The sequence below is a fragment of the Schistocerca serialis genome, chromosome 7 (genome assembly GCF_023864345.2).
Source record: "Schistocerca serialis cubense isolate TAMUIC-IGC-003099 chromosome 7, iqSchSeri2.2, whole genome shotgun sequence".
In the NCBI taxonomy this organism is placed as follows: Eukaryota; Metazoa; Arthropoda; class Insecta; order Orthoptera; family Acrididae; genus Schistocerca; species Schistocerca serialis.
Window position 1 is genome coordinate 298,177,944 of NC_064644.1, and position 25,104 is coordinate 298,203,047.

Consider the following 25,104-nt stretch of genomic DNA (forward strand, 5'->3'; position numbering starts at 1 on the left):
CATGTCTATGCATACATTATGCAGCTCCTATAAACTACGAACCATTGGTTTGGGGCGCGGAGCTGGCATAGAGTAGTGTCCGAGATGTGTTTCTTCGGGTTCAGAAGAGCCGAATTTGGCGGCCAAGGTATCAACGTGACTTCACTATTACTGCAATGCGAACACTTACCCCAAAAATGTAATACCATATGACATAAGGGAATGAAAATAAGCAAAGTACACTAATTTTCGTTTCTAACGATCACTTGCTTCAAATACTGTTCGAACAGTAAAAATGGCAGAATTAAGTCTTTAAACAAGATGCTGAACGTGGGCTTTCCAGGACAGTTTACTATCTATCTGAACACCCAGAAATTTGAACTGTTCAGTTTTAATAATCATATGCTCATTCTATGAAAGTTAAAACGTCGGGTTTTGTTGAATTGTGTACTAGAAACTGTAAAAAATGAGTCTTATTGTGATTTAGCGCTAGTTTCTTTTCTACAAGCCATGAACTTATGTCATGAACTACGTTATTTGAAACAGAACCAATGTTACACACAACATCCTTTACTACCAAGCCTGTGTCATCAGCAAACAATTTTAGAATTACCTATAATACTGGAGGGCATATCATTAATACAAATAAGGAATGGGAGTGGCCCCAACACTGATCCCTGGGGCAGTCTCCATTTGACGGTTCCCCACTCAAACCCCACAACACAGCCACTCTCAACACTGTGAATAATGACCTTTTGTTGTCTGTTGTTGAACTAAGAGATGAACCACCTGCGAGATACTCCTCGTATTCCATAACGATCCAACTTCTGGAGCAATATTTTGTGATCAACACAATAATTCACCTAAGTTAAATAAAAAATATGCCTAGCGTTCGAAACCTTTTGCTTAACCCGTCCAGTACCTCACAGAGAAAAGAGAATATAGTATTTCCAGTAGATAAACCGCTTCTAAAGCCGAACTGTACATTTGATAGCAAATTGCGTGATATAGATTGTTCTTACATCCACAGCCTTGTCAATAACTTTAGCATAGAAATAGGTCTAAAATTGTGCACATTATCCCTTTCCTCTCTTTTTATAAAGCAGCTTTACTACTGAGTACTTTAATCGTTCAGAAAACTGACCATTCTGGAAGAAAACACTACAAATGTGGCTAAGTACAGAGCTAATTTGTGTAGCACAGTATTTTAATATTCTGCTAGGCACTCCATCATATCCAAGAGAGTCCTTAGTCTTCAGTGATTTAATTATTGACACAGTCTCCCCATTGTCAGTATCACAGACGAGTATTTCAGACATCAATCTCGAAAAGGAATTTTCCAAGAGAGTTATATGATTCCCTGTAGAAACTAAGTTTTTATTTAATTCACCAGCAATGCTCAGAAATTTTTTGTTAAAACAGCACGTATATTCGACTTATCAGTAACAGAAATATTTTTGGTAGGCACTAACTTTATATTGTCAGCCTTGTGCTGCTGACCTGTCACTTGCTTCACAACTGTCCATATGGTTTTAATTTTGTCCTATGAATTAGCTATTTTATTCGCTTTGTAATGACATATCTGGAACGGAATGAACTGCTCCATGCCAACCAACATCGATCATGTGAAACCGACACACACACGTGTCTCACATGACATCTTGAAACCAGTCAACCAGATGCCGACTTTCTCGATTTCCGAAAAGCGTTCGATTCAATACACCCCCTACCCTTATTATCGAAAAATATAATCGTATAAAGTATTAAGCGAATTTTGTGACTGGATTGAGAGTTTCTTGGTAGAGAGAACGCAACATATCTTGGATGGAGAGTCATGGACAGATGTAGAAGAAATTTCAGGTATGCCCTAGAGAAGTGTATTGGGATCCTTGGTGTTCAATTGGTTCAAATGGCTCTAAGCACAATGGGACCTAACATCTGAGGTCATCAGTCCCCTAGATGTAGAAGTACTTAAACCTAACTAACCTAAGGACATCACACACATCCATGCCCAAGGCAGGATTCGAACCTGCGAACATAGCAGCAGCGCGGTTCCGGCTTGAAGTGCCTAGAACCGCTCGGCCACATTGGCTACCCCCTTGGTGTTCATCTTGTATACTGATGACTTGGCAGACAATATTAATACACAGTCCAGTCACATTAATATGACAACCGCCTATGCTCGATATCAAAGGTTAGTGACCCCTCACAGATGGCCGGTGGCACCACTGGTTGCAGAGGGTGTATCACGGGAATGGGGGAATTGGTAAAACAGTGCAGCTCTTGTCATAACGCGGAAATGGGGCGATTCGTCTGATGTCCAAAGGGCATGATGATTGACTTTCGCGCCAAGGGTGTAAGCATTTCCGAAACGGCTAAATCTGTAAACCGTTGGCTTGTCGCCATGGTTAAAGTACACCGTGCATGTCAAAATGGCACTATCTGGAACAGGCACATGGGCAACTATGGTGCACTACCAGCCATAGGTGACTGCGGAGATGTTTATGGGCGGAAGGACGTGCAACTGATGAACAGCTGACCGCCCAGATGAACCATAGGACTACCAAAAGTGTGTCCTCAACGACTGCCCAGCGAATGTTGCTGCGTATGGCCCTCCGCAGCAGGAGCCTGTATCATGCACCCACGCTCATTGCTGTTATTCGGCGACCGCAACAGGACGTCCGCTGAGTGGCAACAGGTGGCCTTCTCCGAAGAATCACGGAAAATAATTGGAAATTTGTGGTAAGGTCTTACGGGACCAAACTGCTGAGGTCATCGATCTCTAATCTTACGCACTACTTAATCTAACTTAAACTAACTTACGCTAAGGACAACACACACACCCATGCCCGAGGGAGGACTCGAACCTCCGATAGGCCAGCCGGTGTGGCCGAGCAGTTCAAATGGTTCAAATGGCTCTGAGCACTATGCGACTTAACTTCTGAGGTCATCAGTCGCCTAGAACTTAGAACTAATTAAACCTAACTAACCTAAGCACATCACACACATCCATGCCCGAGGCAGGATTCGAACCTGCGACCGTAGCGGTCGCTCGGTTCCAGACTGTAGCGCCTAGAACCGCACGGCCACATCGGCCGGCGCCGAGCAATTCTAGGCGCTTCAGTCTGGAACCGCGCGGCCTCTACGGCCGCAGGTTCGAATCCTGCCTCGGGCATGGATGTGTGTGATGTCCTTAGGTTAGTTAGGTTTAAGTAGTTCTAAGTTGTAGTGGACTGATGACCTCAGATGTTAAGTCCCATAGTGCTCAGAGCCATTTGAACGATTTGAACCTCCGATGGGGTGGGCCTTGCGGGCCGTGCCAAGGTGGCCTAGACCGCACTGCTATCCTGTGTGGCGATGAATCACGTTTTTTGCTCCATTGGTCAGGTGGCCATTTGCATGTATGGCACGAAACGTCCTAGGGTCTAGGCCAGAGGAGGAAGCATGATGGTTTTGGGAATGTTTTCATGGCATTCCATGGGTGATATCGTCATTATAGCCAGACACAATCTATCAACACAAGTACACATCTATTCTTGGGCACAATGTCCACTTCTATGTGCAGTTTGCTCTTCCTCAGTACAATGGCATCTACCAGCAGTACAGGGCACGGTGTCACACAGCACACAGCATATTGCATGTTTTGAATAGCACTTGGATGAGTTTACCATATCCCCTGCCCACCAAACTCCCCGAATTTAAACACAATCGACAATCTGTTCGACCACCTCGACTGGGCTGTTCGCATCGTGGATGCTCAAGTGAGAAATCTAGCGCAGCTAACCACAGCAATGGAGCACCATGGCTCCATATCCCTATCGATACCTTGCAGAACCCCACTGCCTCTCTTCCAGCACATCTCACGGCAGTTCGCGCTGCAATAGTTGGTTGTTCAGTCTTTTGACAGGTGGCCATATTAATGTAACTGAACAGTATAAGAACTCGAAATTTTATGTACATATTACATGGCAATAGATGAACAAGTTGAAAATAAGATAAAAACTTAGCAAAGAATGGTAGTTCTCCTGGGAGCAGAAAGAATACAACAGATGGGAAGAATCCACCTGCTATGTCAGATTTTATGCAAGTGAATTTTCAGATAATTCCAATTATATTGATAAACAGAACTTAATTGAGTTTGCAGTCGCTATGCACTGACTGTTGGTTGACGACACACAGAGGGGTTTTGGATCGTGGCTGAGAAGACAGCATTTGTGTGCGGAAGTGACACAGTGTGGTGTGTTGTGCCTGCAGCGGCAGCCGGCGCTGGTGGCCCAGTGGCCTGCCGCCATCGCCATGCTGTTGCTGTGTGGTCTGGGGCTCACCGTGGCTGCCATCGCCGCCTCCGCCTCTGGACAAAGGCACCTGTTGCTCCTGCTACCTGGTCTGACCACCATCATCGCTGCAGGTAAGGAAAAAAAAAATAGTAACTTTGGAGACATCGTGAAGGGAATCCCACAGGGATGAAATTTGGGTCCACTCCTACTCCTTGTACAGGGTGAACATAAGTTAAAAGCGACAAACTGCAGGAATAGATTCCTAACTGGAAATGGAGCAAGAAGGGTCCTATGAACAAGGGTCCAAAAATACATCATTGCCATGATAGATGGCACTAACTGATCTGTCTGTCGCCCACAGATTATGCTTATTGATGATGCCACTTCTGATAAACGTTGCTTCTTCAGTAAAGAGGACTGATCACAGAAATCCCATAATTGTGATGGCCTGGTCCAAAAACCATTGACAAAATCCTTTCCATAGATGGAAATCTGCTGCTCATAATCCTTGCAATCGTTGCATTTGATAGAGACAGTAGTGTTTGTCATGCAGGTTACACTTTGAGAGAGAACAAGTTACTCTCTCACCTATTTTTCGCATACAGAAAATTAGTCAAGATTTTATTACAACCTGACACACCTTGAGTGAGACTCTACAAAGTTAACAGTCTGAGCAGACGTTAATGGAGCCTGGTAAGGCGCTAAAATCACAAGGTACTTTTATAATTCTCAGCTCATAGTAATGGCTTGTTGGGAGTTGAAAGCAATTGGCAGTGAGCCCATTCCTTAGTAGATCTTGCAGGACAGGCCCACAGCCATACAGGGCAGACAGGGCAGCCCCTCGTCAAGATAAGGCTCCAGCAGAACAATGCCACGATTCCTGCTACAGCGCCAGCAGAAGCCTGGGCTGGAGGTCTAAAGAAATGCATCTACACAGTGGAGTTTAAACCGGGCACTGTGTGCAGAGCCACACGTAATAAAAATTCGTGTGTTTTGTTGTTTGCCAATAGTTCAAATAGGCCAGTGAACCACTTCCCTTGGCCACCTCAGTTGTATAAGAAAACTCGTTCATCTGAGAAATGTTTAGAGATAGAATCTTTATCATACCTCATAGCTAGGACTAACAAGCTCCAAGGCACAGGCGATTTAGATAAAGATCTTTGAGATTGTATCTGTTCGCTTGTTGTCATGGGAAGCAACACGACTTCAGAAAAAATCATCTCTTCCCCCTCTGCGAAAACTTAAAAAAGCCAGTAATTGGTGGTTTCTTTTGTTCCCAGACACAGGTTTCTTAAATCTTGCCCTCGTTCGACATGAGATTGTGCTGTCATGTGGGAGGGGAGATTTAGCGCCTCTAGAGCCTTGTGATTTGCTCAAGACGGGGTGAATGCGGTGTCGTTCGTGCTCTTTGCAGGATCACTGTAATGGGAGGAATGTTATTATATTAACGAAACCCAAATGTAAATGTCATAATTGTATTGGTCTGATGCCAGTGGTCAGTTACTTGAGTGTGTAGGATCCTCTCTATTCATTAACCAGGGCAGGTAACACAACAAAGGCCGTCTCACGTCAGTAAAATGCCGCAAGCACCACAATCGCCGATATTTTACCGTCCCGTCGAATTGGCACTCAAGGCTAGGCTAACCCTGTCTCCATTAACCAGGGTGGGAAGCATGCCAACGGATATGTGATGTCTGTAAGATTCCGTGAGAGCCATAAACCCCTATATTATACCGTCTTGTCAAACTGGCACTTGAGGTTAACCCTGCTTTTCTGCTCTCGGTACATACTAAGTATTCAAACGCTAACATAGTAAATTGAGGTGGCTTGGGAAGTATGGTTGGTTGGCCTTGGCCACAAATAAACAGATCAGAATTGCGAAAAACCATCAAATTAAATTGAAAAGCGAATTGTCTCCTTATAATCAGCAGTTTATACTGGCAGTGGATTGATAGTTACAGTTGTGTTTGTCACCTATTGTTTAAGATAAGAGGACACGAAAGACAACGGTATCAGGCTAACATCTTCCCTTATGTGCTTTCAATGATCATCATCATCATCATCATCATCATCATTTAAGACTGATTATGCATTTCAGCGTTCAGTCTGGAGCATAGTCCCCCTTATAAAATTCCTCCATGATCCCCTATTCAGTGCTAACATTGGTGCCTCTTCTGATGTTAAGCCTATTACTTCAAAATCATTCTTAACCGAATCCAAATACCTTCTCCTTGGTCTACCCTGACTACTCCTACCTTCTCCTGCTAAACCCATGATTCTCTTGAGTAACCTTGCCTCTCCCATGCTTGTAACACGACCCCACCATCTAAGCCTGTTCGCCCTGACTGCTACATCTATAGAGTTCATTCCCAATTTTTCTCTGATTTCCTCATTGTGGACACCTTCCTGCCATTGTTCCCATCTACTAGTACCTGCAATCATCCTAGCTACTTTCATATGCGTAACCTCAACCTCATTGATAAGGTAACCTGAATCCACCCAGCTTTCGCTCCCATACAACAAAGTTGGTCGAAAGATTGAACGGTGCACAGATAACGTAGTCTTGGTACTGACTTCCTTCTTGCAGAAGAGAGTAGATCGTAGCTGAGCGCTCAATGCATTACCTTTGCTACACCTCGCTTCCAGTTCCTTCACTATGTTACCATCCTGTGAGAATATGCATCCTAAGTACTTGAAACGCTCCACCAGTTCTAACTTTGTTCCTCCTATTTGGCACTCAATTCGTTTAAATCTCTTTCCCACTGACATTACTTTCGTTTTGGGGTTGCTAATCTTCATACCATAGTCCTTACATTTCTGATCTAGCTCTGAAATATTACTTCACAAACTTTCAATCGAGTCTGCCATCACAACTAAGTCATCCGCATATGCGAGACTGCTTATTTTGTGTTCACATATCTTAATCTCACCCAGCCAGTCTATTGTTTTCAACATATGATCCATAAATAATATGAACAACAGTGGAGACATGTTGCAACCTTGTCTTACCCCTGGAACTACTCTGAACCATGAACTCAGTTTACCGTCAACTCTAACTGCTGCCTGACTATCTATGTAGAGATCTTTAATTGCTTGAAAATGTTTGCCTCCTATTCCATAATCTCGTTGAACAGACAACAACTTCCTCCTAGGAACCCGGTCATATGCCTTTTCTAGATCTATAAAGCATAGATACAATTCCCTGTTCCACTCGTAACATTTCTCCATTATTTGCCGTAAGCTAAAGATCTGGTTCTGACAACCTCTAAGAGGCCAAACCCACACTGATTTTCATCCAGTTTGTCCTCAACTAATAATCGCACTTTCCTTTCAACAATACCTGAGAAGATTTTACCCACAACGCTGATTAAAGAGATACCTCTGTAGTTGTTACAATCTTTTCTGTTTCCATGTTTAAAGATTGGTGTGATAACCGCTTTCGTCCAGTCTGATGGAACCTGTCACGGCTCCCACGCCATTTCAATTATCCTGTGCAGCCATTTTAGACTTGACATTCCACTGTATTTGATGAGTTTCGACTTAATTTCATCCACCCCAGCTGCTTTATTGCACTGCAATCTATTGACCATTTTCTCCACTTCCTCAAATATGATCCCATTTCTATCATTCCCATCCCATTGTACATCGAAATCTGAAATATTACTGACCGTATTTTCACCTACATTGAGCAACTCTTTAAAATATTCCCTTCATCTGCCCAAGGCATGAACAGGATTCACCAGCAGTTTTCCTGACCTGTCCAAAATACTTGTCATTTCCTTCTTACCTCCCTTTCGAAGACTGCTAATTACACTCGAGAATGGTTTTCCAGCAGCTTGATCCAAAGTCTCCAACCTGTTTCCAGTCTTCCCAAGATTTCTTCTTGGATGCTGCAATTATCTGTTTGGCTTTGTTTCTGTCTTCAACATAACTTTCTCTGTCTACCTGAGCTTTAGTATGTAGCCATTTTTGATACGCCTTCTTTTGCCTTTTACAGGCTGCCTTGACTGTGTCATTCCACCAAGCTCTTTGCTTCATCCTACCTTTACACATTACTGTTCCAGGACATTCTTTAGCCACTTCTCGTACTGTGTCCCTGTACCTCGTCCATTCCTTTTCCAATGACTGTAATTGACTACATTCAACTAACTGGTACCTATCTGAGACCACTGTTATGTACTTGTGCCTGATTTCCTTATCCTGAAGTTTCTCGACTCTTATCCTCTTACATATGGACCTGACCTCCTGCACTTTCGGCCTCATAATACCAATTTCACTGCAAATTAAATAGTGATCGGTGTCATCAAAGAATCCCCTGAATACATGTGTGTCCCTCACAGTCTTCATGAATTCCTGATCTGTTATTATATAGTCAATGACAGTTCTGGTTCCCCTGCCTTCCCAAGTATACCGGTGAATGCTCTTATGTTTAAAAAACAAGTTTGTAATTACTAAGCCCATACTGGCACAGAAATCCAAGAGTTGTTTCCCTTTCCTGTTGGCCTCCATATCCTCTCCAAATTTACCCATAACCTTTTCATACCCTTCTGTTCGATTTCTAATCCTGGCATTAAAATCAACCATGAGCAGAGCACTGTCCTTGTCCTTTAACAACTACATCACTTTCAATGATATTTTCGTCAATAATGTTAAATATAATCCTCATCACGAATCAAGGTACTCACTACAAAGAGAAGTTTTACGCATGTTATCCATTTATAGAACGCCGGAAATCTACCTCATGCACTTTGGAATTTAAAATAGGTATAACTCGGAAAAACGATGTATAACTGGACCAATAATGCCAGCAATTAAATCTGCTCTGCCACGCGGGTCTTTTCACAATGCTTCTACGATAAACCCCAGCTCGTCTGCACATATGAACACTAAACAACTTATCGAGATTCAGCACTGCAAACACGCGACCAGTCGGCCATCTATGTGATTAAATTTTGAAAATACACCAAGAATTCTCGCAAGTGCAAAACCGTGCACCGAAATTGCTTTCCCATCAGATCGAGATAGCATAATGTCTCGAGAATTCGGCCTTCTGTCGTTTTAAAGATTGTCACAGTTATAAATGAAACTTGCCCACAGGTTCGAAGTCACTTCCTACTCGTATATAATACTTCCCTGTAGTAGTTGCGAGATATGGCTCTAAGCACTATGGGACTTAACATCTGACGTCATCAGTCCCCTAGAACTTAGAACTACTTAAATCTAACTAACCTGAGGACACCATACATATCCATGCCCGAGGCAGGATTCGAACCTGCGACCGTAGCAGCAGCGCAGTTCCGGACTAAAGTGCCTAGAACCGCTCGGCCACAGTTGCGAGATAGCCTGTCGCTACTCGGATGCTATTTCAGTCACTCAGAGCAGTGTCCGAAAAGCGTTAATATTCCGAAAGTACTAAATTAAATCCGAAATGGACATTTTCGCAGTCCATTCATTTAACGTATCCTGTCTCTAAAGCGGCGCACTAACGACTCATTGCTTCGTTCACGCCAACACCTTAGCTGGTACCCCCTCCACTGAACATATAGGTCCCCACTCGTGAGACACATTAGACGTACTCGCTTTGAAAATAAATGAAAGCCAACTAACTGTAACAAAGGAACCTGACACATTAGATACTGTTCACTATTACTTTCTTTTAGATCACTACTTAAATAAATAAATAAATAGCTGTTGACCAGGGACTATTTTATGTCTTTTACCTAGCAGACCAGTATGGGGATTCCTGTCTGACATGGCCGTTACGCGCACTTTTAAGATGACAGATGGTGTACGTCAGCGAATATTGTTCTACAAACTTCGACATATTCTCTGCTTTCTCGCGCAAATGCCACAACAACGTACACAACTTCCAGCTGCATACTACCCGACGCTTTCCCACTCTTGACAGTTCACTGCCTTCTGTATGTAACGTCCAGATGTCCGCCGACCTAGTGTCATTTCAAGTGCTCCCACTTACATTAATTGAAGTACATCTACATCAACATCCATACTCCGCAAGCCACCTGACGGTATGTGGCGGAGGGTACAAAGTAAATTGTTTCTTCACCTCACCTTATAGGAAATGTGAAATTCTTCTTTTCGTATTTCTTGTGGAGTGTATAAGTTATTATTATTACATAGAGTACTCGTGGCTTTCAATGCAAGTAAAAATAAAAGTAGAGGAAGAAACATTAATACGTTGCTACGTAACATAGTGATTACTTTGAAAGGTAGACCTGGTGGGACTATTTAAATGATTGAGAATGTTGGCATAATTGTAGTGTTCTGTTTTTGTTGTTGTGGTCTTCAGTCCTGAGACTGGTTTGATGCAGCTCTCCATGTTACTCTATCCTGTGCAAGCTTCTTCATCTCCCAGTACCTACTGCAATCTACATCCTTCTGAATCTGCTTAGTGTATTCATCTCTTGGTCTCCCTCTACGATTTTTACCCTCCACGCTGCCCTCCAATACTAAATTGGTGATCCCATGATGCCTCAGAACATGTCCTACCAACCGATCCCGTCTTCTGGTCAAGTTGTGCCACAAACTTCTCTTCTCCCCAATCCTATTCAATACTTCCTCATTAGTTATGTGATCTACCCATCTAAACTTCAGCATTCTTCTGTAGCACCACATTTCGAATGCTTCTATTCTCTTCTTGTCCAAACTATTTATCGTCCATGTTTCACTTCCATACATGGCTACACTCCATACAAATACTTTCAGAAATGACTTCCTGACACTTAAATCTATACTCGATGTTAACAAATTTCTCTTCTTCAGAAAAGCTTTCCTTGCCATTGCCACTCTACATTTTATATCCTCTCTACTTCGACCATCATCAGTTATTTTGCTCCCCAAATAGCAAAACTCCTTTACTACTTTAAGTGTCTCATTTCCTAATCTAATTCCCTCAGCATCACTCGACTTAATTCGACTACATTCCATTATCTTCGTTTTGCTTTTGTTGATGTTCATCTTATATCCTCCTTTGAAGACACTGTCCATTCCGTTCTAACAACATTTATTTTTTCCGAAAACAGACAAGTTATTGACTTAATACCGTAACCAAGTAACAGGCGATTTAAGACTACACTGGACAAGATCCTGGGTGGCAGAGATAGTTTAACTAGTGGAGTGAGTGAAGTACTCTGGCCCTAAAAATGTGGATAACACAATCTGAATTGATCTGACGCCGAGCAGACTTCGATTAATCAAATCTACTGAAGTTTCTCTACATAGGTGCAGCTTGAGAGCAAGTGGCGATTGAGATCTGTACGTTACCCTGTTTGCTTTGTGCGGTGATGTAACTTGCAGCTGGAGAGATGTGTGCGGTGGAGGTGAAACTTGGAGGCGGTATCTGTGAATTGATCGTGGACACGAAAGAAATGCAGAAATCTCACGGTCTAGCTACCAGGCAGACGGATCGCAATTTACTCTCTACCAGAGCCCTGAAATCATGGTAGATTTCAGTGTGACGCACCTGTTCGCTGCTCGTATCAAGGACCAATTTGGCTCAGTTATACGACAGAGCACACAATGACACCAACTGTCGAGACTGGTAAACCAAAACCGAATAAGTGCGCCCTCGGCAAACGAGTAGTCCGAGATGTTTGACGTCACACTATCGGTACAGTAAGAACTTCACCACAGGCTCCCCAGTCTAAACTACTCGCAAGTGAAGTCAGTCTCAGGACAGGTCCCAAGTACCAACCACACATGCCAGAGCTTCGACTAGAAGTGCTTCCAGACCAAAGTCCTGCACCCCAGTGCTTCGCAACTCTCTAGATAAAAAATCCGTTTTGCCGCAAAGTGCACGAGCGACCCTACGTGCACCCCATCTTGAGCCAATCACAGAGCTCTAGAGGCGCTAAATCTCTCCTCCCACGCGACAGCATAAACTCTTGTCGAACCAGGGCAAGAGTTGACAAACCTGCGTCTCTGGAAAAAAAGAAACCGCCAATTACTGGATCTTTTAAGTTTCCACAGAGGGGGAAGACGATTTTTTTCGTTCGTAGTATATCGTGAGAAAAGGGCAAGCTGAGTTTCGCACGGGCGATGCTTTATGGTTCAAATGGCTCTGAGCACTATGGGACTTAACATCTAAGGTCATCAGTCCCCTAGAACTTAGAACTACTTAAACCTTGCTAACCTAAGGACATCACACAGATCCATGCCCCAGGCAGGATTCGAACCTGCAATCGTAGCAGCAGCGTGGTTCCGGACTAAAGCGCCTGGAACCGCTCGACCACAGTGGCCGGCTTATGACTTGTTACCTCAGTGCAGCAACAAAGCGCTCGAAGCACTTCACTTCTTACCTTCAGTTTGGTTCTCCACTAAACATAGCAACTGCATCACCACTGGAACAGGAACTGTGACTAAATTTATCTTCTGAAATTACTCCTGAAATTAAAGTTCCTATTTGCTTTATATGGACGCCACGTCCTGAGTAAACGAATTTTGAAAGTTAAATCAGTGCATTAAACTCGGAACAGTTGCTCAAGTTAGTTTTTAATAAAGTTAAAATTTGCTTTCAAGAACTAGAATGAAAATGACAAGATATTTATTGACCTTCAGTACTTTGACTGTTTTTGACATTCTGTTAAAGTTAATACTTATCATATGAATAAAAATAATATCCTCTAGAATCTTTAAGAAAATGACGTTATACAAATGAATTTTAGGTAGCAAAGCCACCCATCAAAAATGCACAATCTTCTGTCCAAAATTAATGAAAACACTACAACAATTGTTGCTGCTGTTACAATCATTATCGTTACATTTGAACGTAAGATTTAAGAAAACTGATACGCATTTTGAATTCAAACAGTAAAATTCTGTGTGTATAAGTGACAATATATTGAACAAAGCACACTTGATCACAGATCGAGTTGAATTACATCTGGCTCTCCTTTACAATAATGACAATTAAATACTCTGCACCTTGCCTCGGTATGGGCAGTACAGTTGATGTGGTGTCAAAAACACTTCTGCAAATCAAATGTTTTTTATTCCAGTCTTTGATCACAATATGAATTCTTCAGACGATAACCGGTTTCAGTCCGTAATGACCATCCTCAGATCGTTTTTACACCATGTCCTAAAGTTCAAGACCATCTGACGATGGTCATTACGGACTGAAACCGATCATCGTCTAAAGAATTCATATTGTGATCAAAGACTGGAATAAAAAACATTTGACAGTATTGGATCACTGTTTGTATACGCGACCATGTCGCAGTTGGTGAAACTTCTGCAAACGCTTCACGCCTCTCGTTGAAACGATATGAGAGTGGCGTTGCTAAGACTACCCATATTCAGTCTGCTTGAAGCAAAGTTGTGCAACTGTTCCATACCCATAATTGAACCTGGTATGTCTTGCACAATAGCTTCTAATTACTTACTTTTTAATACTGAATTATTAATAAACGTCTTTTCACAGTACTTGTTCAGATGTTACCACAAAGAATATAGTCATGTGGAGAGCATCAGAAAAGAAGACCTTTCACTGTAACTACAGTCGGGATACCTCTGCGCTACTCAGTCTGCCAGTGGTAAACTATTTTCCACATAAAATGTGTACCCAAAACGGAAAAAGACAAGGCCAGTCTCAAAACTGTGCGCCAGGTCAGCCTACTTTGCTTTTACCTTGTATGAAAGGTGTTCACTATGAGTTGGAAAACTGCCATAGGCTACTGTAGACTTTCATAAGTAAGCACAGACTAGTTTTTCTTGCTCAGTTACGATTGTAATCACGTTACCTGTCTGCATATCTGTCGGGCATCACCTCATTTCAATCCTTTTGTGCACTTATGTGGTCAGTGTCATACTAGATTCCCCTATAAACTGTCTAAATCTGAGTGAGGATATATAAAGGGCCGCGTAACATACGGAACATTTTTGATATACATAGTTATCCTATTGTCTGTTACTTAAAAATAAACACTATTTAGGGCAAAATTGAAATTCGTTTAATTCAGGTTTTATTCGAAAATTGTAGATTTGTAACGTGAAACAGAAGGCTGTTATAGTGCAAACAAAAATTAAGAAACAGATTTATCACACAGCGTAGAAAATACAATTTCCTCAAAAAAAAGGTAAAATTAAACAACGCTAAAACAAGAACAAACCAAACATCGCATCAATACTTGGCCGAACTCGTGTAAAACATATTTCTGTTATTCATAAATAGCTTTCGCACTTATCAATAATAACAAGAAACTCTAGGCGTGGATCTTGATGAACATACTGTTGAGTACAAAATAACGATAACTATGGAGATTTTCTTATGCTTGTGCACGTTAACTATACTGGCATCAAAAGTAACTACTTAGATGGTATTAGATCGCAGAAGCTATGCGGTCAACTAGTTATCACTTATAAAATGCAAGTGATATTTTGTAAGGAAATAAAATACATAGTGAAGTAACGCTGAACGCTATGCAGTTCTAATTATGAGCAAAACAAACAAAGAATGAAACAAAAAACATAGAGAAGTCGTCGGCTCCCATTTTCTATCACACATTCATTTTTCTTTCTCTATCAACGCTTCCAGTACTATCGCTAAGCCTACCATTCACTATGTCATGTATGCGCTGTATAAAAGTACCCAACCATATTTTTGGTAGAAGACAACTCTAGTGTCCACCAAACGGAAACGACAAGGGCCTCCTCCGAACGTAATGGCTTTCATCTTTCTTATACATGTTGTTATACTTTTTGAAATAACAGTTAATACCATGTTAGGGGAAACGTTCATGAAATTGACCAAAAATGTCAATTTGCAATTTATTTTTGTTCATTAGTAGGAATCATGAACAATAAGTTCCCAGAGTTTCAATTATGAAATCAAATGTGAAATATCCGAAAAATAATTAGATGTGTGACGCGACCTTCCCGCAACCCCAACTTTCTGAAGCAATACTTCAGTCCTAGCTCGATGAACAGTGATTCTGTGGATTACTTTCCATAAAACTTACATGGGTTGCATCTAGAACGCTGTGATACGTATGCTCTTTGGTTTTATAGATCATCTGTGACTGCTGCGTGTCTTAGAAACAATAACAAATCAGCTGCTTTGTTTATGAAGAAGCAGTTCTTGTTTTGCCACATTATCATCTGCTGCAGTTGTCAGAATTGCAACTTACGTTGCAGTTCTTGTATTTAATGATGGGAATGTACGGAGGATGTATTAGAAAGAATGGGCTTTAAGACAGGAAATTTCACTCAAGACATCTTGAGAAAAATAGATTTACAGTGCCTGTCTGAAGCTGAAAAGTCAGTTGGAAACTGGGTAAATGAAAGAAGGCCGGAAACAAGAAACCAGAAAAGAAACTTTGAAGGGTAAGAGAACCCTGTGTACAAATGTAAGGCCTTCTGAGTATATGACATAAGAAAAACGTTAGCGTGAAGTTGAAATTGTATTTCCTGAAAAATCATGTTTTTTATAGGTTATGTTCCTTTTTCTCAGAATCTGTGAAGGCTAGAATTTTGTTCACCTATTTCCATAAACCCAATAAATAATGTCTCAAGAGTAAATTTCGAAATTCTGAGTGTAAATTGAGATACGGGGCACAGTGCCTGCAAGTTTGCATGTATTTTATATTATACTTAAAGAAGTAAAATTAAAAATTATTAGAATTCTTCTCTTAGATATTTTCAAAAAACCTCATGAGAGAAGTTTGCTATATGCAAAGAGATCGAAAAGAGAAAATTTTGTAGAAATCTCTTTAACAGTTTGTGAGAAAAAGGTACATATTATGTTTTAAATAAAATTTTGATATTTCATTAACAGGATATATATATATATATATATATATATATATATATATATATAATCCAAGGAAATTAACAGTAAATGTGTTAATTTCATGTAAAGCATGGTCCAAAATGTCACTGCTGTGTTTTCAAAATTGTGGATTTGGCGCATCTTTTAAATAGTGTGTGTGTTTTTCATAATAAGGTGGAGCTCAGACCATATATAAATGATTTGTTTTATATTCTTAATTCTAGAACAATAACTTCATTGCGCATTTTTATTGTGATTAAACCTTTATAAAAATTAGTAACTGAGCACGTCATATTTCAATAGCACACTATGTAAATAGACAATAACTACGTTTTGTTGCAGGCCCACTCGTCAGAGTGAATGAAGACGAAAGGGGAGAGGGTCAGTGCGTAATGGTCGCTATGTGCGTTTCAGGACTGGACGTGTACGGGATGCTGGTTGTCCACAGCTTCTACAGGCAGCTATTGGACGAGAGGAAACCGTCGCCTCCCGTGCCCTTCGTGGGTTAGGTCTGCCTGCCTGCCTTCTCGTGGCGCTGCGCCAGTACATGGATCACGCTGCTCGCGTTACCGGCAACCAGTGGACGAAAAATGGGGGATCAGAATCCTATCCAGTTGCAACACGCTGGCCAGAGCAGGGGCTGAGAGACTCGACGCGGCAGTGCAAGGGTTATGCATCATCCGAGAGAAGGCACCTGTATTAGCTGATGCCTGAATTCTTTGCTTTTTATGTGCTTGTGCTGTCAACTATATACCTCGATGCTAACAGAAGTATCTTGTTACTAATTTTCATTGGTTATTTATATACAGATGTATTCGCTACTATAGTATAAGAAAGTTACTTGTTATTAAATGGAATTATAGCCGACCCTTGTACATTTTACTTTGGACCTTACCGTATGAAACTACAGCGAATTGCCAAATTGGTTATCTACATCTACATCTACATACATACTCCGAAATCCACCATACGGTGCGTGGCGGAGGGTATCTCGTGCCACAACTAGCATCTTCTCTCCCTGTTCCATTCCCAAACAGAACGAAGGAAAAATGACTGCCTATATGCCTCTGTACGAGCTCTAATCTCTCTTATCTTTGTGGTCTTTCCGCGAAATATAAGTTGGCGGCAGTAAAATTGTACTGCAGTCAGCTTCAAATGCTGGTTCTCTAAATTTTCTCAGTAGCGATTCACGAAAAGAATGCCTCCTTTGCTGCAGAGACTCCCACCCGAGTTCCTGAAGCATTTTCGTAACACTCGCGTGATGATCAAACCCTTCAGTAACAAATCTAGCAGCCCGCCTCTGAATTGCTTCTATGTCCTCCCGCAATCCGACCTGATAGAGATCCCAAACGCTCGAGACTGACCTGTGGTCAGTGAGGCGGCCTGATGGCAGCTGAAGAATACTGGGTTTCCAATCACGGTGGAAGTGCTGCAGGAATTTAAATTCCTATTTCCTTAGCCTATATGATGTTCTGTGTCGTTCCCTGGTGGGGAGTTCGTGTAATGGCACGAATGTAGCCGCTGTGAATCGACGTTTCATTATTTGTCTAACTTACCTACAAGGGTAATTAACAGTTGTAATTAAGTTGCTAGAATTGGTAAAATTCCTTAGCAAAAACACACATTAATCATCATATACAGTTAGCGCTACCAAAGTATTTCCATTAGAGACCTGAAGGCGAATAAGCGGTAATTCTTTTTCTTGTGACTAGATCCATCAAATTTATTGTTACCTACAATTTGTCCTTCTCTTATTAGTACTCATGTAAATGTTGACTATTTGGTATCAAGCCAACAACAGAGATAGTGAAGTTGACGAAGAAATCGTGTGGTAGCAATTTTTGTATAGTGGTAGGAGGAAGTGTCATGAAAAACATACTAAAAATCCTTACCGGTGGTATGTGAGCATTGGGATGGGGTGGGGGTTAAAAGATGACTTTTATATGTTTTTCTCGAACAAAATGAAAACCGTGGATTCTAGCGAAAATATTTCCCAGTACAAAATTAAATTACATTAAATTTTGAACACAAAAAATGTCCTATTCATTTTTTACTCTAAGATTAATAATTTGCGCATTGCAAGGTATAGAAAAGTCAGAAATTACTGAAAATATTGTCCTAACTGAATAAAACCAATCTTTATCTTTAAATAAAATAGATTAAAAATAAATATTAAATGTATGCACCACCCACAAATGTAGTGGAGCCTTATTAAGTGATAAATTGTGTTTTGGGTGTGAAACAGAGTGAAGAGGGCAGGAACTGAGGGTGGAAGTGCAAGGGAAGGTAAAGTACTGGATTGTGCTCGTGCGTTTCCGTCCTTCATGGGCCTGCAAGCTGAAGGGGGAACATGTGATTCCACACTCTCTACCCCACAACGTGCTGAATTGGTATAGTGTCCCCGCAAAATGAAAAGTGGGCAGCGCTCGTGATTGGGGAAGCTGCCTTTCCCGGAAAAATGCTACAGCTGTCATACCGGTTGACTAAGTATCAGTTTCCCTTCTGGCAGTGTAGCACAATGTGGAGAGATTTACGTAGATTCTGCCCATATGCGTTTCTTGCTTTAGTATTCTAAGTAACTCGTATCTATATTCCATGTAGTGTTAACGCAACACATTTTGTGCAAAATAAATACTCCTCGGGCATATCCTCGGAGTGTGTGGCTACCGTCTCATAACTCATAAGGCGCTCTGTAGACGGCCTGTATAACTTCGTGAAACACCCTGTAATTGTTTCTTGTGATTTAGTGGGTTAAACAGAGAGAGGAAGCACTTGCTCGACCTTCGCTTTGTAGACATATGAAGGAGAGATGTGCACGACCACAGCATATATATATATATATATATATATATATATATATATATATATATATATATATATATATATATATATATATATATACACTGTCTGCTATATATGTTGTGAATAGATTTATAAGAAAAGAAACAATAAATGTAAACGTCATGTCGTAATGTCTGGTGCGACAATTTAACTGCACGAACAGTGACAATGTAGTAAGCGACAAACTTTTTCTCCATTCATCATTTTGTGGGAGAGAAAGTTTTTTAAAGGTTTGAAATTATGTGCAAAGTTTGTTTCAAGATACTAAGTTCCATCATTCTCAATTACTGGATAGTGCTCATAATTGTCATACATAATGCAACAAACAGGGCGGAAGTGTGGAATAAACACATTGAAGATTATGTAAGTAATGCATTCATTACTCTGAATGGTATCATGTAACACAGATCAGCGAAGAAAAGCATTTTCACAAATATGATAATACCCATAAGTAAAAGAGTAAATAGCTTTTCAAAGTAAATATTTTCCCATAATTGTGTAATATTCTTCAAATCAAAAGCTATCTTGTACTACATACTTTCTAAAGTAGCCTATGTTTGTCTTCAAGATTCAACCTGTCTCCTCACCAAATTTCTTCGAAATCGGTGCAGCTGGTCAGTAATAATGAATTTAAACAATTTAAACATCATCCATGATGCGGCAGTTGCTGATGTACTCAATGCTTATAACGTCATATATCCTGAACAATGCGTTTATTTATTTATTTACACGTCAGGTTCCGTAGGATCAAATTGAGGAGCAAATCTTCAAGGTCATAGAACGTGTCAATACATGAAATTACAACATAAAAGTAATAACAGGTAAAATAAAATGTTTATGAACGCGAAAAAAGTCAAGCCATAAGTTTAAGTAAACACAATCAACAATACAACAGGAATCAGTTTAATTTCTCCAGGAACTCCTCGACAGGACAGAAGGAGTAACCCATGAGGAAAGTCTTCAGTTTCGATTTGGAAGCGCGTGGATTACTGCTAAGATTTTTGAATTCTAGTGGTAGCTTATTGAAAATGGATGCACCAGTATACTGCATACCTTTCTGCACAAGAGTTAAGGAAGTCCGATCCAAATGCAGGTTTGATTTCTGCCGAGTATTAACTGAGTGAAAGCTACATATTCTTGGGAATAAGATAATATCGACAAGAAATAACAGTAAGGAATATATATGTTGAGGGGCCAATGTCAGACTCGTGAACAGGTACAGGGGTCGAAAAGAGGTTCGTCAACTTATAACACTTATTGCCTGTGCCAAAAATATCCTTTTAGAATGGGAAGAGTTACCCCAAAAGATAATACCATCTGACAGAAGCCAATGAAAATAAGCAAAGTACACTAATTTTCGTGTCAAACGATCATTCAGATACTGTTCAAAAAGTAAAGATGGCAGGATTAACTCTTTGAAGAAGATCCTAAATGTGGGCTTTACACGACAGTTTACTATCTATCTGAACACCTAGAAATTTGAACTGCTCAGTTTCATTAACCATATGCCCATTCTGTGAAATTAAAACGTCAGGTTTTGTTGAATTGTGTGTTAGAAACTGTAAAAACTAAGTCTAACTGTGATTTAGCAATCATTTATTTTCTACAAGCCAAGAACTTATGTCATGGACTGCACTATTCGAAAACGAGCCAATGTTGCACACGACATCCTTTACTACCAAACTAGTGTCATCATCAAACAGAATTATTTTAGGGTTACCCATAATACTAGAGGGCATATCATTTATATATAGAAGGAACAGGAGTGGCCGCAACACTGATCCCTGGGGCACCCCTCCCTCCCCCCCCCCCCCCCACTTGACCCTACCCCACTCAGACCCCACATCACAGCCATTCTCAACTCTGTGAATAATGACCTTTTGCTGTCTGTTGCTAAAGTACGAAGCGAACCAATTGTGAGCTGCTCCCCGATTTGTGTAATGGTCCAACTTCTGCAGCAATATTTTGTGATCAACACAATCAAACGCCTTAGTTATATCAAACAATATGCCTTGCATTCGAAAACTTTTGTTTGGCCCACCCATTACCTCACAGAGACATAATTTTGCAGGTACAGTCAATGGTGAATGTAAACATTGTCTGCAAAATGTGTCGCGAATACAATTTGTAGTAAAGTAACAATAAATTGAAACATCATCCATGATGCGAAAATCTAGTGCTAAAATGTATCAAGCGATAAACTTCTTTTCCTTTCATAATTATGTGTGGTGTGTCAGTGAGAAAAAGGGTGGTAAATGTTTCCCAGCATATGTACAGTATTTGGCAAGTCGAAAGTGCTCTTGTTTTCAAATACTGGATGAATAAAATCTGGGTATTCACGCGTCGGGGCATAGGGGGTTCTTACCACCACAGCGATTCTTTGAAAATAGTGAATGATATATGTACCAAGTTTTGTTGAAATTGTTCCAGTGGTTGCGGAGGAGATATGGAATATACATACAGACACGTAAACATACTTTTTATAATATGCATGAATATCCTTGTTCGTGATCCGATTTTGAAGAAATATGCCCTATACGATGCCATTAGCTACGCCGATGTTACCAGTCAAAACACCTTAAAAATCCATCAGGTAGTTGAATGTTATTTGTTCTGACTCGATCGGCGTTCGTTCATGAGCATGAAAATGTTTGCCTGCTTTTTACTCAAAACTGAATGTACTGTCCTCTTATAAAAAAGTTGAACTGAAACTACTATTGCGAGCGGCATATCTCAGTGCACACATTTACATAAAGACAAAGTTAACTGGAGTTCACTGTGCAGGAAACTACTCAAAAACCACTACCAAAATCAAACTGTGCACTGCCCAAAAACAATGAAACACTGAAACAACATTGTAACAGAAACACACACTGTTCACTGCCCCATCAAAAATCTGTATTACAAAGAAAATTATTAGAATGTGAACAATGGAAACGTGAGACGAGAAACGAAAGAACCAACAAAATACGAAATGAATCTCACCTGAAAAATTACAGCATGTAGAAATCGCGCAAGTTAAAATGTGCTAATGTAAAACTAAACTACTGGCAGGCAGATTAGGGCGATTCTCATACTAAGAAATCCTTGTTTCTTGCATTGAAAATACTACTCCGTTACTTATAATGACAATGCTGTATTTTAAATTCTTATTTCACAAGAACATAAAACTCACAGAAAACCAGAAACTTTACTTTCTTTACGAAAGTCTTACAAGGCAATGCTTTTACGACTATGCAAACTGAAATGAATTAAACTGAAATTACCTAAATTGCGGTGGGGAGGTGGACCGTTCTGTTGAAAGACCCTCTAACATTATCAGACCGCGCTAGCGAAAATTATTATCTTAAAAACATATCCATACTGCAAATCCATTCTCTCTGGTCCATAAATACTGCGTCTAAAAAGTCCTTCCATCAGATTAATAATTCCTAATAATTGTCTTCAGCAAAATCCTTCTCCAATATGCACTAGACTTACTCCATGTCCAACTCTCGACTACCCTCCGGTCTACAAGTGGGTCAAAGATACGTAAGTCCAGTGATACTACTGTCACTACTATAAATCTACTATTCCAGAGATGTCATACGCGATTGCTTGGCTCTTGTAACATGAAATTTACAGCCATTCTAAAGCTATCCGCATATAAATGTCCTGTCTACCTATACATATATGTACATCTTTCATATCTTTGGAAATTAGCATGTTCAGACAGACAAGAAAGTTTTAGTAAAACTTTAAAAAGCGACACTTTTATTTTTTGATTCGATTTTCGTTAATTACAGTCAATACGGTACCCCAAATTATTCTCAATTTATCTGTGAAAAGCACTCTGTCTTCAGGCCACAAGTGGCCCATAGGGACCATCCGACCGCCGTGTCATCCTCATTGAGGATGAGGATAGGAGAGGGCGTGTGGTCAGCACACCGCTCTCCCGGTCGATATGATGGTTTTCTTTGAATGGAGCCGCTACTATTCGGTTGAGTAGCTCGTCAATTGGCAACACGAGGCTGAGTGCACCCCGAAAAATGGCAACAGTGCATGGCGGCTGGACGGTCACCCATCCAAGTCGCGACCACACCCGATAGCGCTTAACTTCGGTGATCTCACGGGAACTCGTGTATCCACTGCGGCAAGGACGTTGCAATTTATCTGTGAAAGCCCTATGAAAATTCGTCAGGTAGTTCTGGAGATCAACCTGTTCAAAGACAGACGTACACGACGGTTTTACAGATTTATTACGATGCATATTCCGAAAGTAAGGTCCGATCGGACGCGAAATGGAAACCACAGTGAAAATCAAAAGTGGTTTTTTTGGAACGTCTCTACATAGTCGCGCTCCGTCTAGGACATTTGTCGCAGTGTTGTGCCAACTTTCCAATACCCTCGCCACAGAAAGCAGCCGCCTGCACTTTTCGCCGGTTCTGTACGCTGATATGCAGTTCGTTGTCTGTGTCAAAACGTTGTCTTCATAGCCAGTGGTTCATGTCAGCAGAGATGAAGATAAAAGGGAGCAACCTCTGGGTTGTATGGAGAGCGACGAAACACTTCTCATCAAAAACGCTCCAGGGGTGTCCTCATTGCCCCTGCAAATTACGGCAGAGAACAGTCATGAAGAAGGAAATGCATGGAAGTTATGTTGTGTGGGCTGCATCAAATCAGGCGAAATCCCTCACAGGCACTCATACTCGGCGGGAGACGCTGTTTTCTAGGCATCTTTACAAGCTCACTGTGAACTGAGAGCTGAAAAGAGAGACATGGCGCGATCAACTGGCACATTAGGGACACCACCAAACACACCTATGCAAAGGTTTATCGGATTTTTACTATGGTTTCCATTTCGCGACCGATCGGACCTTACTTTCGGAATACGCCTCGTTTTAGTATAAATATAGATAACCATCAGCTTACAACTACAGTGTTTTTCCTTGTGAAATATACAGGGTGTTCGGGAATCCCGTTACAAACTTCTAGGATTTGTAGATAGAAGTGAGTATATAATATTTAGAATAGGAACCCAAGTCCAGAACCTACATCCAGCGACACTACAGAGCGTCAGAGTTACAGACGCTGGCGCCTATCAATGTATGGTTGTATATACAGGGTGATTCCATGACGATGTTATAAAACTGTCAAGGATGATGGAGAAGGCTAAATGTATCAATCTGAGGTAATGGTGCCTGTACCGGAAACGAATGAGTCGAAAGTTATAAGCGAAAACTGTTCTGATGCCTCTGCCGAGTGATCAGAAAGTTAGTATAAATTTGAAAACTTTATAAACCACGGAATAATGTAGATAGAGAGGTGAAAATTGACACACATGCTTGGAATGACATGGGGTTTTATTAGAACCACCCCATATTGCTAGACACATGAAAGATCTCTTGCGCGCGTCGTTTGGTGATGAACGTGTGCTCAGCCGCCACTTTCGTCATGCTTGGCCTCCCACGTCCCCAGACCTCAGTCCGTGCGATTATTGGCTTTGGGGTTACCTGAAGTCGCAAGAGTGTAGTGATCGACCGACATCTCTAGCGATGCTGAAAGACAACATCCGACGCTAATGCCTCACCATAACTCCGGACATGCTTTACAGTGCTGTTCACAACATTATTCCTCGACTACAGCTATTGTTGAGGAATGATGGTGGACATATTGAGCATTTTCTGTAAAGAACATCATCTTTGCTTTGTCCTACTTTGTTATGCTAATTATTGCTATTATGATCAGATGAAGGGCCATCTGTCAGACATTTTTTGAACTTTTGTATTTTTTTGGTTCTAATAAAACCCCATGTCATTTCAAGCATGTGTGTCAATTTGTACCTCTGTATCTACATTATTCCGTGATTTATTCAGTTTTAAAATTTATACTGACTTTTTGATCACCCGATATATGTAACGGTACAGTTGTTGCTACGACTGTAGAGTATGCAACTTTCAGAGACGGTATTATGGACCAGAACAAGGAAAAAATGTCCAATAAGCATAGGCTATAAAACACGTACCTTAAGAGCTATAAGTATTTGTTCAATATTGGAGATGTGTTTTGCACTAGCGAAGGTAACCACAGCTCATAGCTCCTCAGGTATGCATTTTACAGCAGATGTTTACTGACATTTTTTTCTTGTATTGGTCCATACTACCACCTCTTAAAGCTGCCTGCCCTACATTCTTAGCAGCAACAGTTCCAGTACATGCATTCCACTGTCAGAGGTAGCAG

At 40.9% G+C, this 25,104-nt stretch overlaps 1 protein-coding gene across 1 annotated transcript in view; it reads left to right on the plus strand.

The window, feature by feature from the left end:
• LOC126412301 (uncharacterized) overlaps positions 1-16,911 on the plus strand; it is a 226,504-nt gene extending 209,593 nt beyond the window's left edge. Inside the window, exons 6-7 of the mRNA XM_050081822.1 lie at positions 4,234-4,387; positions 16,459-16,911. Coding sequence (XP_049937779.1) covers positions 4,234-4,387; positions 16,459-16,553 — 249 coding nt within the window. The 3' untranslated portion in view covers positions 16,554-16,911. The remainder of the gene's footprint in view (positions 1-4,233; positions 4,388-16,458) is intronic.
• The last annotated feature ends 8,193 nt before the right edge of the window (positions 16,912-25,104 follow it).